At 43.6% G+C, this 13871-nt stretch overlaps 1 protein-coding gene and 1 long non-coding RNA gene across 2 annotated transcripts in view; both read left to right on the top strand.

Annotated features, from left to right (window-relative positions):
- Positions 1-805: 805 nt before the first annotated feature.
- LOC135328377 (uncharacterized) lies at positions 806-2956 on the top strand. Its single transcript, XR_010389207.1, has 4 exons — positions 806-858; positions 1442-1668; positions 1879-1942; positions 2091-2956. It is a non-coding gene; the product is annotated as an uncharacterized LOC135328377 (long non-coding RNA).
- A 278-nt stretch (positions 2957-3234) lies between these two features.
- COL25A1 (collagen type XXV alpha 1 chain) overlaps positions 3235-13871 on the top strand; it is a 309930-nt gene continuing 299293 nt past the window's right edge. The window contains exons 1-2 of the mRNA XM_064510576.1: positions 3235-4098; positions 4821-4890. Of these exons, the coding sequence (XP_064366646.1) occupies positions 3739-4098; positions 4821-4890 (430 nt within the window). The 5' untranslated portion in view covers positions 3235-3738. The remainder of the gene's footprint in view (positions 4099-4820; positions 4891-13871) is intronic.

Here is a 13871-nt window from a genome sequence, read left to right as displayed (position 1 = left end):
AACCGTTTTCTCATTGCATGAATAGCATGCTCAAAAGAGCTGTATAAATCTGTTTTCAATCTTAGCTATGATTCTAAATAGATGCCTCCTTAGCTCTGGCATCATCATGGCTACAAAATAGGAAGCAGGCTCCCTGGCATGGGAACACACGCCTGTCCTGGATTCGCTCTGCCTCCCGCTTGTGGAAAGACAGCAAAACCAGCAAGGCTGAGTCTTACTTGCTTTCTCTCTGGTTTATTGTGTTTAGATGGGGTAAGTATATTGCAAAGCTGCAGGCTGCCTGCTTGATGGTATCAAGCAACTGAACAGAGGTGGGTACAGCTGTGTAACCCTCTATTCAGGTAGAAGTGACTAGAGAATTTTATAACAGGTAAACCAACTGTGTTATGTTTTTCACTTACACTAACAGATCCTGTGCTAGATTTGACCAGATTGTATTTATTTTACCTTGCTGCTCAGACTTCATAGACCGATCTCATCCAGTCTGGACTAATCTGGCTGCGAAGTAGATAAATATGCCTCCATCAGGAAAATCACCGTTTTTTCCCCTGTAAGAACAGGACCGCTAACTTGCATTTTCAAAGCCTTTCTGGTGTCTGTTTCACAGAAAACACATAAAAATGAACATAGATTATTTATTCTCAAATTTTGTCACTATCAAATGCTTTCTAAGCATTTTAACAAACTTTTAGATGACACATCTTTCTCAAAACCAAGCTTTACTAATAAAGCAAAATGTAGCTTAAGTAAACTGGAACTACGAAGAAAATTTGACACTATCTTTTTTCTCTCACTGCTCTTCATCAGGTTTCCCTGTGTGTGAGGATAGGCATGAGCAGACATACACACAAGCAATGGGTAAGTGGTTTCTGAGGTGAGACCCGGCACGGGAAACATTTGTGACCATGTCTGTAGAAGTGTAGTTACCCACTGCAACAAAAAACATGAAAGCTATACCTTGGCTATTTTTCAGTTGCTCTTGCCTGGTTTGGGCTTTGATTCTGGTATAGCAGTGTTTTCTGTATAGCTCCAGACAGCTGAAAAATAAAGGTTTCTTGTCAAACTTCTTTGGAATAAGAAACACCTAGCATGAGAGTGCTGTCTAGTAGGAGAGTAGCTTTGCATCTTGTCCCACATAAAACGTGATGATCTGGCTCATTTGGTGGTCTTTAAAATGGCAAATTTACGTAGATCTAATGCAACAAGGGACTTTCCATCTCCATTTCTGATGTGGAATATGTCCTGTCCAAAACAAATGGAAGCATGATGCTAGGACAGGAAGACGCTTGGACAGAAAGACTGCTTTGGCCAAGCAAAAGACTGACCCAGGTCAGATGTTGATATATGGGTAAATGGGGTATATTCTGTATGGGGCATTGAAGCAGCTGGAGAAAGTCTGTATCTGCACTGAAATAACAAGAACTGATCTTTCCAACTGCAGGTCTCACGAGAACATTTCATGCTGGCCCAGATGAGGCAGTGCCCACTTGACTGCAGCACCACAGTGCTCTCAGCAGCCCTGCTTCGAATGGGCCCTTTGTCAGTGGTCTCAGCCATCCCGTGTATAAAGTGGAGAGGATCACCGCATCCCCCGGGTTTGCAGCTTTTCTTCGCTGGATGTCACGAGAGGCAGGGCTGAGTAACGGCGCTGGATACTAACAGCAGGGGGTAATGTGAAGCACTGCAGCTGGCGCCAATGGCTCCCCGCGCCGTGCTGGCCCGCGCCCCACGCCAGGGCAGCTCGGGTGCTGCTAGCAATACGCATACCACGATCAGCGAGCCCGTATTATACACCAAATAAGAGCATGTGGGTATTATTTGTTTCCCTCTGTCGGATTATTCATTGCAAATGCCATGTCTTCTTCTTATTGCCAACAGATAGTCTGCGAGCAAGTCCTTGTTTTGAAAAGAGCAGTTGTTATTCACAAGTCCTGAACACAAGGTATGTGGGACTTGGGGGAATTTGCCTGCAAACTGTTCATTGCAACCATTAGTTGTTTATCGTGAGGAAATGATCACCTAGAGCTGTGCAATCATGATTTCTTCCTCCCGACTAGAGTCCATGAAATGGGTTTTTTTTTCCTTTTTAGGAAGGAGAAATATTACAAACAATGAACGCCTAGCTGTGAACTTCTGGTACTTTTTCCAATGAGTAGGCAATTCTGCTGAAATGCACAGCTTTGGGGATTCATGTTTTTGTGACTGTTGCTATTGCTTGAAGACTTCAAAACAGCAGGTAATAGAACTTTGCAAATATGACTCCATAAGGAAACTCGATTCATACCAGCACTCTCAATCTTACCTGAGAAGTGCCATAGTTGGTCAATTCTCTTTCTTACCCTGAGAGCCTTTACATCTTCTAAGTTGTCAGTGGAAGTATTCGCACGAGTAACGCAAAGCAGAGCGAGCTGCATGTTTGTTCAGCCTGGCCCTGGTTGGAGAAGTTTCTCTGGCTTGAGAAGCACAAGCAATGGCACGCTGAGCGCCCTGCCTCAACGGGCTTGGGTAATGCCACAGTGAGAACCCAACTACGACAGGTAAATGCAGCACTCGGAGGAGAAGAGATGGGGGAAATGAACAGAAAATGAGCTTTTCAGCCAGCGACGCGTGTAGTTCATCGCATGTTAATGCTTCTTTTCTAGTCATGCAAATCAGCAGTAATGAAAACTCGTCCGTGTGCACAGTGAAGAAGCAACTTGGTAAAGAAACAGAAAGAAAATTAGCTAAAGAAAATTAGCAAGAAAATGACTCCGTAAGTGGAGGGAAGCGCAGCTCTCTCCAGCAATGCGGAGTTGGTGCGCGCTCCCGCTGTGGAAGAGAGCCCTCATACTGCGTGCACGCAGGTTCGCCCTGGAGCCACCCGCGCAAGCATACGCGTTTATTCCCCGGGCGCTAGAAAGGCGGCCAAACCGCCGAGCACTGCGGCGTGCTGTATGCGCGCCCCGCGGGCCCGGCAGGGCACCGCGCGCCGCAGGAAACGCCGCTGCTTTGCGGCGCTCCCCGAGGCAGCCGCGCCCCCCGCCCGCTCCCCCGCAGCGCGGGCCCCCCGCTGGCCCCGCCCCCTCATTTGTTAGTCTAATGGCCGCGCCCCCCCGCAGGCATTATGCAAAGAGGCGAGCGCGGCGCGCCTCCCCCGCCCGCCCAGGTGAATGCATTATGCTAATGAGCGGGCGCGCGGGGGCGGCGGCGGCGGCGGCGGCTCCGCGCCGCGGCTGACAGCGGGGCAAAGCGGGCGGGCTCGCGCGCGCGGCGGGGCGACGCGGCTGCCGGCCGCCTGGCTCGGCTCGGCTCGGCAGGCAGGTGGAGGGGGAGCAACAAGTCCGGCGGCGGGGGGGCTTCCCGCGCCGCAAGCCTCTCTGACAAGTGGCAAAACGATCGCAGAGCACACTAGTCCGTCCGAAGGGCGTTCCTGCGGGTGGGTGCAGGAGCGGGGGGCTCTCCCCGCGCCCGGCCCGGCCGCCTGCTCGCTGCCCGGCCGGCGCCGCGGCGCCCCGCCGCCCCCCTGCCGCGGGCTGCCTCGCCACCCGCTCCCGGGCGCGCCGGGGAGGCTGGCCATGAAGGCTCCGGTGCGCGCCACCTCTTTGCCTTGAAAGTGTGTAGCCCGGCTGCCGGCTTTTCTTGTATTCATTGCGGGTTTTTTTTCCTCCTTCTTATTCCGCCTTTTTATTATTTATCTTGTCGTACTTTGTTATTTTTGTTGTTGTTGTTGTTGCCGCTGTTTGTAAACTAATTGCCTCCATGGGGGGCGGAGGAAAGGAAATAAAAGCTGTCGCAGCTGAAGGGTGCAAAAGCATGCTGGGGAAGAGCCAAGAAGCCACAGGACGGGATGGCAGCGGCAAGCTCGGCTGCGGCGGGGACCGCTGCCCGGGCCGGACCGCGCCGTGCGGCTCGGCGCTGGCCGCGCTCCTGTCGGCGCTGGCGGCGGCCTCCTGCGTCTACCTGGGGGCGCGGACCAGCGACCTCCAGGCGAGGGTCTCGGCCATCGAGGGCGCCCGCGGGGGCCTCTCTGCCGCCGCTCCGCTCCCGCCGCTGCCCGGCTTCTCCCTGGAGCAGCTGAACGCGATGATGCAAGAGAAAGTGGAGCGACTCCTGGCCCAGGTGCGCGGGGCGGGCGGGGCGGCGGGGGCAGCTCCGCAGCGGGGAGCGAGGCGCAGGGGCTCTGCCGAAGGCGAGCCCGCATCCCCGGGCGGCGGCGGGGCCGGGGCGCCGGGCTCGAGGCGGGGGCGCGGGGGTGACGGCGGCTCGGGGGGCTGCGGTCCGCCGCGGGGGCGTCAGCGCTGCGAGCGGGGGCTGCGGTTGGGCAAGGCCGGGCACAACGGCCGCCGAGGCTGGGGAAGGCGCCCGCGGCGGGGCTGGGGGGCGGCCGGGGGCGGGGGGGAGGGGCTGGCTTCGCGTGCGCGGCGGCCGTTGGGCCTCGCGCGGCGGCCGTTGGCGCTACGACGTGCCAGAGCGGTTGACCTTCACGTCGAAACCGTTGGCCGTTTTCTCATCCGTAACTCGCAGATGTGTCTGAGCCTCAGTTCCTACGTTTGTTCCCTGTGCCGAGGACCGCTCTGTGTGTGTGTGGGGAAGCGCGGGGGGCGTCTGTGCCGAGCGGCGAAGGAGGGAGACCGCCGGTTGTGGCGGGCTCGTTTTGGTTGTTGCGGGGGTGGAGAAGTCACTGATACACTTTGGGTCGAGTCCAAGTGAAGAAGTCATCACTAGTTATGCAGTCCATGAAATTGTTGTAAATCACAGTTTACAGTCATGCAGATCTGTAATGCTGGCTCTAATGGACTGAGCTTACCAAGTTCCCTCATCTTGCTGTTTTTCACCCACAGAAATCCTATGAGCATTTGGCAAAAATAAGAGTAGCGAGAGAAGTACCTCCAGAATGCAACTGCCCACCAGGTAACAGGCACAACTTGGAAATCTTCTCATCAGTAGGAGAGTTATGACTCTTTGGGTTTTGGTATCCTGTGTTTCTCAAACACACGTAATAAAAAATACAAGTAGATAAAGGGGATGCCTTTTCTATGAGTAAGTATACCTTGGGTGGAAAAGGTGTAAAGCCAGAATTTTATCCTGTTTGCCCTGTAGCACTGAATTGGAATTAATGGTAACAGAAATCTCAGTTAGACTGGGAGGTGCTTAGAAAGTAACACTTAAGAAGTTAATGATCTACCCTAGTAAGAAGAAATATATTCTGTGTTAAATGGTGTGACACTGAATCAAGGCAGTGTGCACTCATTTTTAGGAAGTAGAATAAAAACTGCTATTGAAAGTATCAAACAATTTAAAACAGATTAAAATAAATGGAGAGTCCTTTGTAAGTCTGCACTAGTATATACAAGAGCTTTTCAGTCATGTCTCTGATTTTTTTTGACCTCATGTATAAAATCAGCACCTCCAGGAAGGGACTGTAAGTTTCATATTGAGGATTCAAAACTGGTTGTATTTACACAGCCAGTGATGTTGCTTGACTTTGGAAATGGGCCCTGTGATACTGAGATCAGTTATTTGTACACACTGATAGTGCTATGCTTTATTTTTTGGTGATTTTTTTCTTGACAGTCAAATAACTGTTGAATATTGCTTTCGCTATATAAACTTCTGCTAATATGTACCCAAGTTCAGAAAAGTATCTTAAAAATTGAGAAAATAATGCTGATGTTTCTCTAGGTGATGCAGTAATGCTAGCATCCTCTGTGTGGTAAAGCACAATGTACATAGAGTATGCTTTACATATCCTGCCACTCTATATGAAAAACAGCTCCTTCACAGGTGGAATATTGACATTCAATAAGAATTAAGCTAATGATAATGTTTGTTAATAGGATGTGTGCTAATATTGCGTATATAAGGAAGGAGCTCTTCTAGTTAAGGGTCTAACCTGCCAAACGCATCAGTCTGGAAGGACTACTGAATTTCAGTGTTAAAACTGACTCTAGTGGCTGGTATTTTGCTGCTGATACAACTGAGAGCAGAGTACTTTATTGGCTGGAATACATATTGCTGCGGCTAGCATGAAAAGGGCAATATGTTTGTTGGCCTAAGACTCTTTTAAGAGAATGCTTAGAATTACTCAGCTCTCTGCTAGCTTTGGTAAGAAACACTGATTTCCTGCTGAATTGCATTATATATATTTTTATCTTTTAACATGAGTGTACAGTGTTCTTATTTTTCTGTTGCTTAACTGGAATAGATGCTGAGATTCAAATTTGCGCACTAAGAATGAGGGTTGTTTATCAAGTTGTATGCAAAAATGTACACAGTGAGCCTGAAACACCACCGAGTTTGTTTCCATGCTGTCTCACTTTTAGTAATCGTTATTTAAGTTCATTTATTGTAATGTTTTCACTTAGTGTTTCCAGACTAAAGGTCTATCTCTACTGTTTCACAGTTGGTGTTATATGCTGCTTTACTTCCCCACTACCACTAGAGCTCCACATTACACCAGTTATTACCCAACCTTTATTTTTAAGAAGTATATTTTATTAAATAGATAATGAGTGATAATGTTTCTCACATGCTTTGTAAAAATCCTTGCTAGACGGAAGTCGGAACAAAATGATCTGCAGAATGTTTTCAGGTAGGGAAGATTGATAAGATGAGGATAATTTATATGAATGGCTGTCAAAAATATTTTTACAAAGAAGGCTTGCTGTTATGGGGGTTAGAAATGCGATATGGAACTCTTCACCTCTTGGTAGCTATTTCAGTTTGGAAGAACGTTTTGTAGAGATTGAAAGATATTGCCATGTGATAGGCCCATTTTGGACAGCTTAAAATGAGACGGTGTTCTCATGCCTGTTGCCAGTGGACAGGTGTATATCTCAAAATGGCATTGTCTTGGAAGCCTTATCTGAGAAAACAAGGGCTGAAAAGCACTGCCATCAAAGTACAATGTCTTCCCAACTGCAGTGACTGGCATGGTCAGGCATCAGACAGAACAGGAAGGGATAGGGCAAATAAAGTGCTGTTACTTCATTTGAGTAACTATTATAAATTTCACCTAGTAAAGCATACCTTCTGGAATATGACTAGATTTGCTGTTAGGACTGCTTTTACACTGGACATGGTGGATTTTTATTTTCATCATTAATGCTGTTATTACTTCTGCATTCAGAAAGGCATGTGATTTTAATGTGAGAAGAAACATGGAAACTCGGTCTTTTTTCTGTTGCTTGTTATTTGTGAACATGAGAGTAAATTATATATTTACTTCCCCATGTGATTCCATCTTTGCTGCTTTATTCTGCTCAGCTTCTGCAGTTTTTCACTGGGATTATATAATAGTACAATATATGTCTGTTAGGGATGATTTCAGAAAGCCTTCACAAAACAAACATGCAGAGGTGATTTTGAAAGACCCCTATGCTGTGAGAACAAGGCTGCTGCTGCCAAATGGCCACCGAGGCAGTTTCCATTTTCTTATTCTTTAAAGAGAAATAAAGATTATCTGAAAATAGTTTACACTGAATTTCCCTCTCATCTTTTGGTAGAAGACAGTCTGTGAGCAGGAGAGGGAGAATGTGGCCTCTGATTTAGGATTAAAGTTCTGTAACTGGTGTAGACATCATTAGCTTAAGATACTCATCATCTTATGGCGTTCCATGGTAGGAACTCAAACATTCAAGTGAAACTGGATTTTGGAAGGCTTGGATGCTGAAAGACTCTTCATAGCTTTGCACCTCTTCATAGCTTGCAAAGCTGTCCACATGTGGCTGCTTCTAACTCGACAGTAGCCTTAAACTTTGTCTAGACTGAAGAGTGGTTGCATTTCTCTTCTAAAAACTGTAATGTTTTCACTAAATGTGGTTTTCTAGTTACTGTTTTATTTTCTTTATAAAAGCGACACATTGTAAAGAGATATTAGTTTTGATTTCAATTCTGTAGGACTAAAACCAGATACCAGAGATTTTGTAAATATTTTTAAATGACAATAGCAGGCATTCTCTCTCTTAAAGCAGAGCAATAAAGTTTGAAATGTAAATGCATACTCACATTCCTTTAAAATTACCTCAGTTCTAACAAGAGTGCCAGCATAAATCCCTTGCTTGCAACTAGTGCTGCAGTCACTGCTGGCAATTAGCCTTCTGCACATAGGACTGGGGGCAAATTGAATGGCTAAAATTATTTTAAGCTTAATAAATTTATTTTCCTTTATCTCACAAATTTATTAATTATTGTAAATTAATGTGTTTCCCAACTGTAAAAGGTGAACAAATAATAGGATTGTAAGTGATTATTTCTATATATTTACATCTTTCGTTAAATGGTAGTGGCAGCATAATCAGGTTTTATGAGGTGCGGTCAACCACAGTGCTGGATACCTCCTGCCAAGTGCCAAGAATTCTACTGTTGTGTTACTATGTAACACCCACCAAAAAGCACAGGGATACTTCTGCTTCAGCAGAAATTATTAATTATTAACTTATAGTAGATTCTTCAGAAAGCTCTTCCAAAAGCGCTCGAGCTTATACCTAGAACCCACAGACTTGAACAGAAATTAAGCATATGCTTGCATGTTTTAGTGAATTGAGTCTTTATGTATCGTCAGGGTCAAGTTCTGATGCTCGTGTTTGTGTGTCGTGATGTCTCATTCTGTAAGTAGTCCTTGGAGAATCCACTTGTGGAGTTGGATCACAGAATGGTTGAGGTTGGAAGGGACCTCTGGAGATCATGTAGTCTAACCCCCCTGCTCGAGCAGGGTCACCTAGAGCACATTGTCTAGGATTGTGTCCAGATGGCTTTTGAAAATATCCAGGGAAGGACACTCCCCAACCTCTCTGGGCAACCTCAGTGCTCAGTCACTCTCACAGTAAAGAAGTTTTTCCTCATGTTCAGATGGAACTTCTTGTGTTTCAGTTTGTGCCTGTTGCCTCTTGCCCTATCACTGGGCACCACTGAGAAGAGTCGGGCCCCATCCTCTTGACATCCACCCTTCAGATACTTATACGCATTGATAAGATCTCCTCTCAGCCTTCTCTTCTGCAGACTGAACAGTCCCAGCTCTCTCAGCCTTTCCTCATATGAGAGATACCCCAATCCCTTGATCATTTTTGTAGCCTTCCGCTGGACTGGCTTCAGTAGCTCCATGTCTCTCTTGTATTGGGGAGCCCAGAACTAGACACAATACTCCAGATTTGGCCTCACCAGGGCTGAGTAGAGGGGGAGGACTACCTCCCTCGACCTGCTGGCAATACTCTTCCTAATGCAGCCCAGGAGACCATTGGCCTTCTTGGCCACAAGGGCACATGGTTGTATCATGGTCAACTTGCTGTCCACCAGGACCCTCAAGATGATGTCGGCAGGAATAGGGGTGCAAGTCTATTAGTCCAAAAGGTTCAACCTTGGTCATCGGACCAGCCTAGCAGGCTATTATGTATGGTTCTGCATGTCTCTCTAATTTTGGGTTCAGTGGCAAAGCTTCTGCTTAATTCAGTGGAAGTGAGATTCAGGTAGCAATTGCTGAAGAAAGTAGTCTGAATTATGAATAAAATTTTGAGAAATACAGAAAGCCTGTGACAGAAAGAGTAACGTACCCTTTCTGAGGATTACTTGTAGTTTGAAGGGAAGCAGAAAAATGTAAAAATGCAGGATGACTGAGTCTTAGATGGGTACTGAAAGTCAGTGTGTGATGGCTAAACATAGCACTAGAAGCAGCTTTTATATAATATGGCAGGTGAAATTCCATGAAGTTATTTTATGTTCTTACAATTTAAATTCATAGATATGTGTCTATTTTATTAGAAGTTTCAGTGCAAGTATGGTGCATCCATTTTTCAGCCATGTGCAGTTACTTTCTTTCTGGTTCTGTTAAGTTGGATCAGCTTGTTCTGACCCTGCTATTTTCACACTGCAAGGATTAGGTCTTTGTTTTAGTATAATTGATTTAAAAGAGGAAAAAAAGGATAAAAGTAAAACCCATCTAACCACAGGAAGTAGTGGATTAATGGATTAATTGGATTAATTATTCATTTGATTAATTGGAGCTGAATGATTAATTGGAACTGAAAATAAGACAGTACAAACAACCAGTAGATTTTCTAGCATATGTATTGTGCTGGCTTTTCAGAGGAAGGATTAAGAATCCATGCTCATGGTTCAGGGGACTTGTGTGATTTGATTTTTATCCCTAGAAGTTTTATTAACACATTTTCACAGGTCTTCAGCTTACTGTATCTGCTCTCTTTTGGAAGCAATGAAGCTTTTTTTTTTTTTTTCCAGCTTCTGGGTAGGACCTGTATAACATGAATTTATTCCTTAGAAAGAAAGAAAGAAAAAAAAAGCAGTATTATATAAATAGGAATGCCTATATTCCTTATGTTTCTTTAACTTTTCTTTCTCTTGTATTCAGATACCTTTAGCTTCAAACCCTTTCTAGGCATGGGCACTGTCATCACTCCTCTTTATTAGCCAGCTCTTGTGCTGTTTTTGCAATCTTGTCATCTTGATTCTGTATCCCGGTCTTAGAGGTCCTTACGTTTTGGCATTTGAAGTGCCTCCTGGTTGGCTATGGTCAGGTTATCAAGCTTGTTTTAGTGCAGTTTTGTGTATATAAACCTGTTCATTCAGCAGATAAAACACCACCATAGGCGAAAGCTTTTCCAGGATAGAAAATACGTGTTAGTCTTATTCTGGTTATAGTAATTCTAGTGGGAGAACTGTATTCCACAGTTACTAACATTCTTTGGTGATACGAGTGTGCTGTACGTATTTTGGGAGCAGCATGGATGGTAAATATCAATGTATTTCCTTACCATCCCAGTACTATTTTTGTCCTCCAAGGCACCTTAGGTTTGTCTTGATGTGCAGTAGAAGTAGATTAACAGATGATACAATATAGGCACTCTTTCTTAATTCCTCATTTTCCATGAGGACTGTTTCCTAGAACATTTTGATTAGTGAGCCTGAAAGAATGGAGGAGAAATCAAATTTAGGGATTAAAAGAATCCAGAAATTGACATCAGCAGGATATTACTTTTTTATGATCACATTGAAGTATTTCTATAAAAAACAAATGGATAAAGGAGAGCTGACTTAGACCTGAAAGAAAATACAGATAGATACAGAAAGTATCCAAAGTGTTTTGCCTTGTTACTTAAAATTCCAGAGTGTGCTGTCTGAATCTAGCTCCCAGCACTACTTATTTCTGCTATGTTTATATCATCTCTTTGCTGAATGCAGAACTCATCCTTAATTTTGTAATTTTTTTGACAGGGCTTTGAGTTTTTCTTTCATACCTTCACTGGTTTGATGTTTTTCATTTCCTAGATAAAGATGTTTATTGATGTGCAGCGGCATGCAACCTTCTGGGTAGTTTGTTGTCATGTTTGGATGACTGATTAAAGATGTTTTCTCCCCACAGAACAGATAAATATTTTATTGGCTAAGATGTGACCTTTTAATTCTCTTTCCTCTGGGTTAGGGAGGTGGAGTGTGCAGTGTGATGAATGAAACATAATATGGCTCAGAGAAGAGCTGATTGACAGCAGACTGCACCAGACTTCTCTCTTTTGTAATATTATTGACATCATTGGTGTTATAACAAAGGTTGATTAGACATAGAAGTTTTATTAACAAAAGGCTTTTAAAAAGTCTTGAATTAAAATGGATTGAACTTCCACAGTTTTGTCAAACAAGGTATATTTAAAAAATCACCCCCCAAGAAAGGTTTGGTTATCTACATTAACTGTAATTTAATGCTTGCCCTTCAGTTTTGCAAATCTTCTGCTTGTATTTCCCTTCATGTGGCAGCTGTCAATCTTGGGGGGAAAAAAATAGCTTTTCAAGTCAAAGTAGTTCACGTACAGCAGGTCTTGCCATGTGAGAAGTTCCCATTAAGCGCAATTCTGGAACAATGCTTTGTGTGATGTTTGTGTTTTTGTGTGTGTTAATATATGCCCCTACCCTCAGGAGTCTTTAAAGCTTGGATAACTTAGTTTTGTACAGCAATACTTATGTTGATTTTTCTGCTTCCCCCTTAAAAGTTAGTGGATTCTTTGCACTGTATTTCTAGAAGAATGGCATCACTGCACTTGCATTGCAGCAGTGGTCCTCTTTCTGACTCCCTTCTAGATTTCTGACTGCAGCCTACCTGTCTATTTTCCGTATACTTAGTACTGTAAAAATCAGCTAGCTATGAAAAACAGCTTGACTGATAGAAGCTGTCTTTACAGGTCCTTGTAGGTTACCAGACAGAATCACAGAATTAATTTGTTCAAGTTACTGATCCTTTGAATTCATAAATCTTATTTTAACACACACACACACACAACTTTAGTCACAGGCTAACTACAGCCTTTTCAGGAAGGCTAGTGCACAAAGAGCGTTTTTCCTCTTCGTTGTTTCAATTGATTACCCTGCCAGATTTCCTAAAAGTCAACCACAGAAAGGAAATCTGATTGCCTAGTAGAACTATTAAGGAGATATAAGAAGGCACAGAAAAATACAATCTGTAAGAAACCTTTCTTTCCCTATTCAACTGAAGCTGCAGCATGCAGTTAGATAATACACTCTATAGTGATCATGATGCAGTAGACTGGCTTTTTGAAAGTTTGTGGACTGTCATGTTTCACCAGTTAAACTTACAGTAGAGCAAAGCCTGCGAGCTGTGCCTGCTTAAATTCATTAACTTAACACAGATGCTGTTTGTGAGAGCTCAATAAAAATGAAGTATGTCAGGACAGATTTTCAGAACTGAGTGCCTAAATTTGTAGAGTCAAGGTTCATATTTACTTTTCATGTTACTCTACATATAGAAAAAATAGCTATATTTACATTAGAAATACAGGTCTGTTTGTTACCTCAGGAGACCATCTTATCCATGCTTCTGTGCTCTAAAGCGAACATATTTGGTCATCCTTGTCAGGTATTTCCTTCCATGTGGTTCACAACTGCTTTGTTGAGCCACAACTGACTGTAGTTGTTGGATTTGCCTCGATTAAGTACAGCAGCCTCACTTAAACAGTCTGCTCAGTTAAAAATGTGTTGCTCTGTAATACACTATAAGAGTAAATAGGTAAGTGTATAGGGCTAAAAACTGATGGTACATAGGTGTGCCAATGCTGAAATAGCCTGCTACTTAAAAACTTCTAGTCATTACCCAGTTTTAGTGCTTAACTGTCAAGTTAGAAAGCTCTTTCTTAGCAGGCAAGCTAATTTTCTTATGTGCAAAGTAAACTGCTTTTCCCATCCTCCATGGTCATGGAGAAAACCTGATCACTGTGCTATTTGTAAAACTGCATTTTTAGATATATTGGAAGACAGTCTTTTATGTAATGCATACTATAAAACCTCTTACCCTTCCTGTTCCTCCCCTGCTCTGGTATTTTCTGCTGTATTAAAATTGTTGCCCATTTATGTGTACAGACATTTTTATATGAACAGGTTTATATGCAGTCGTAAATACTGCATGTGGCTTTTGGACAGAGTTGTTTCTTGTGCTTTGAAAGCTTTGAAACGTATGATTATATCTGAGCTTATTTGAAGAAATACATAATTATTATAATTCTTTTATTAGGTATATTCTTTTAATTGTCGTTCTTAAAATTATGATGGCAGCCCTCTGTAGGGCAAAGAAATAGTGAACAGCATGAAAAAGTAGTATATTAACAGAGGTGATAACAGTAGGATCACTTAATTTTCAGAATGTTTTGGGAGTGAGAGCAATATGCAAAGTGATTTCGGATAGTTTTAGATGGAATGAGACTTGTGCCTAGACATGTACAACCAAGAAGCAGCATAGCTTTTAAACAGTATTAATTTATCCTAACCTATCTTGAAAACAGAGGAGGAAGTGGTCAAGGATGAAGAAGGTGCAACTTTCTTTAACATCTTTAAAATGTGTACAGATGAATTATATAAGAAAGATGAAGGCCCATTCA

Source organism: Dromaius novaehollandiae, chromosome 4 (assembly GCF_036370855.1).
Source record: "Dromaius novaehollandiae isolate bDroNov1 chromosome 4, bDroNov1.hap1, whole genome shotgun sequence".
Classification (NCBI taxonomy): Eukaryota; Metazoa; Chordata; class Aves; order Casuariiformes; family Dromaiidae; genus Dromaius; species Dromaius novaehollandiae.
This window is presented reverse-complemented; position numbering and strand designations above follow the sequence as displayed.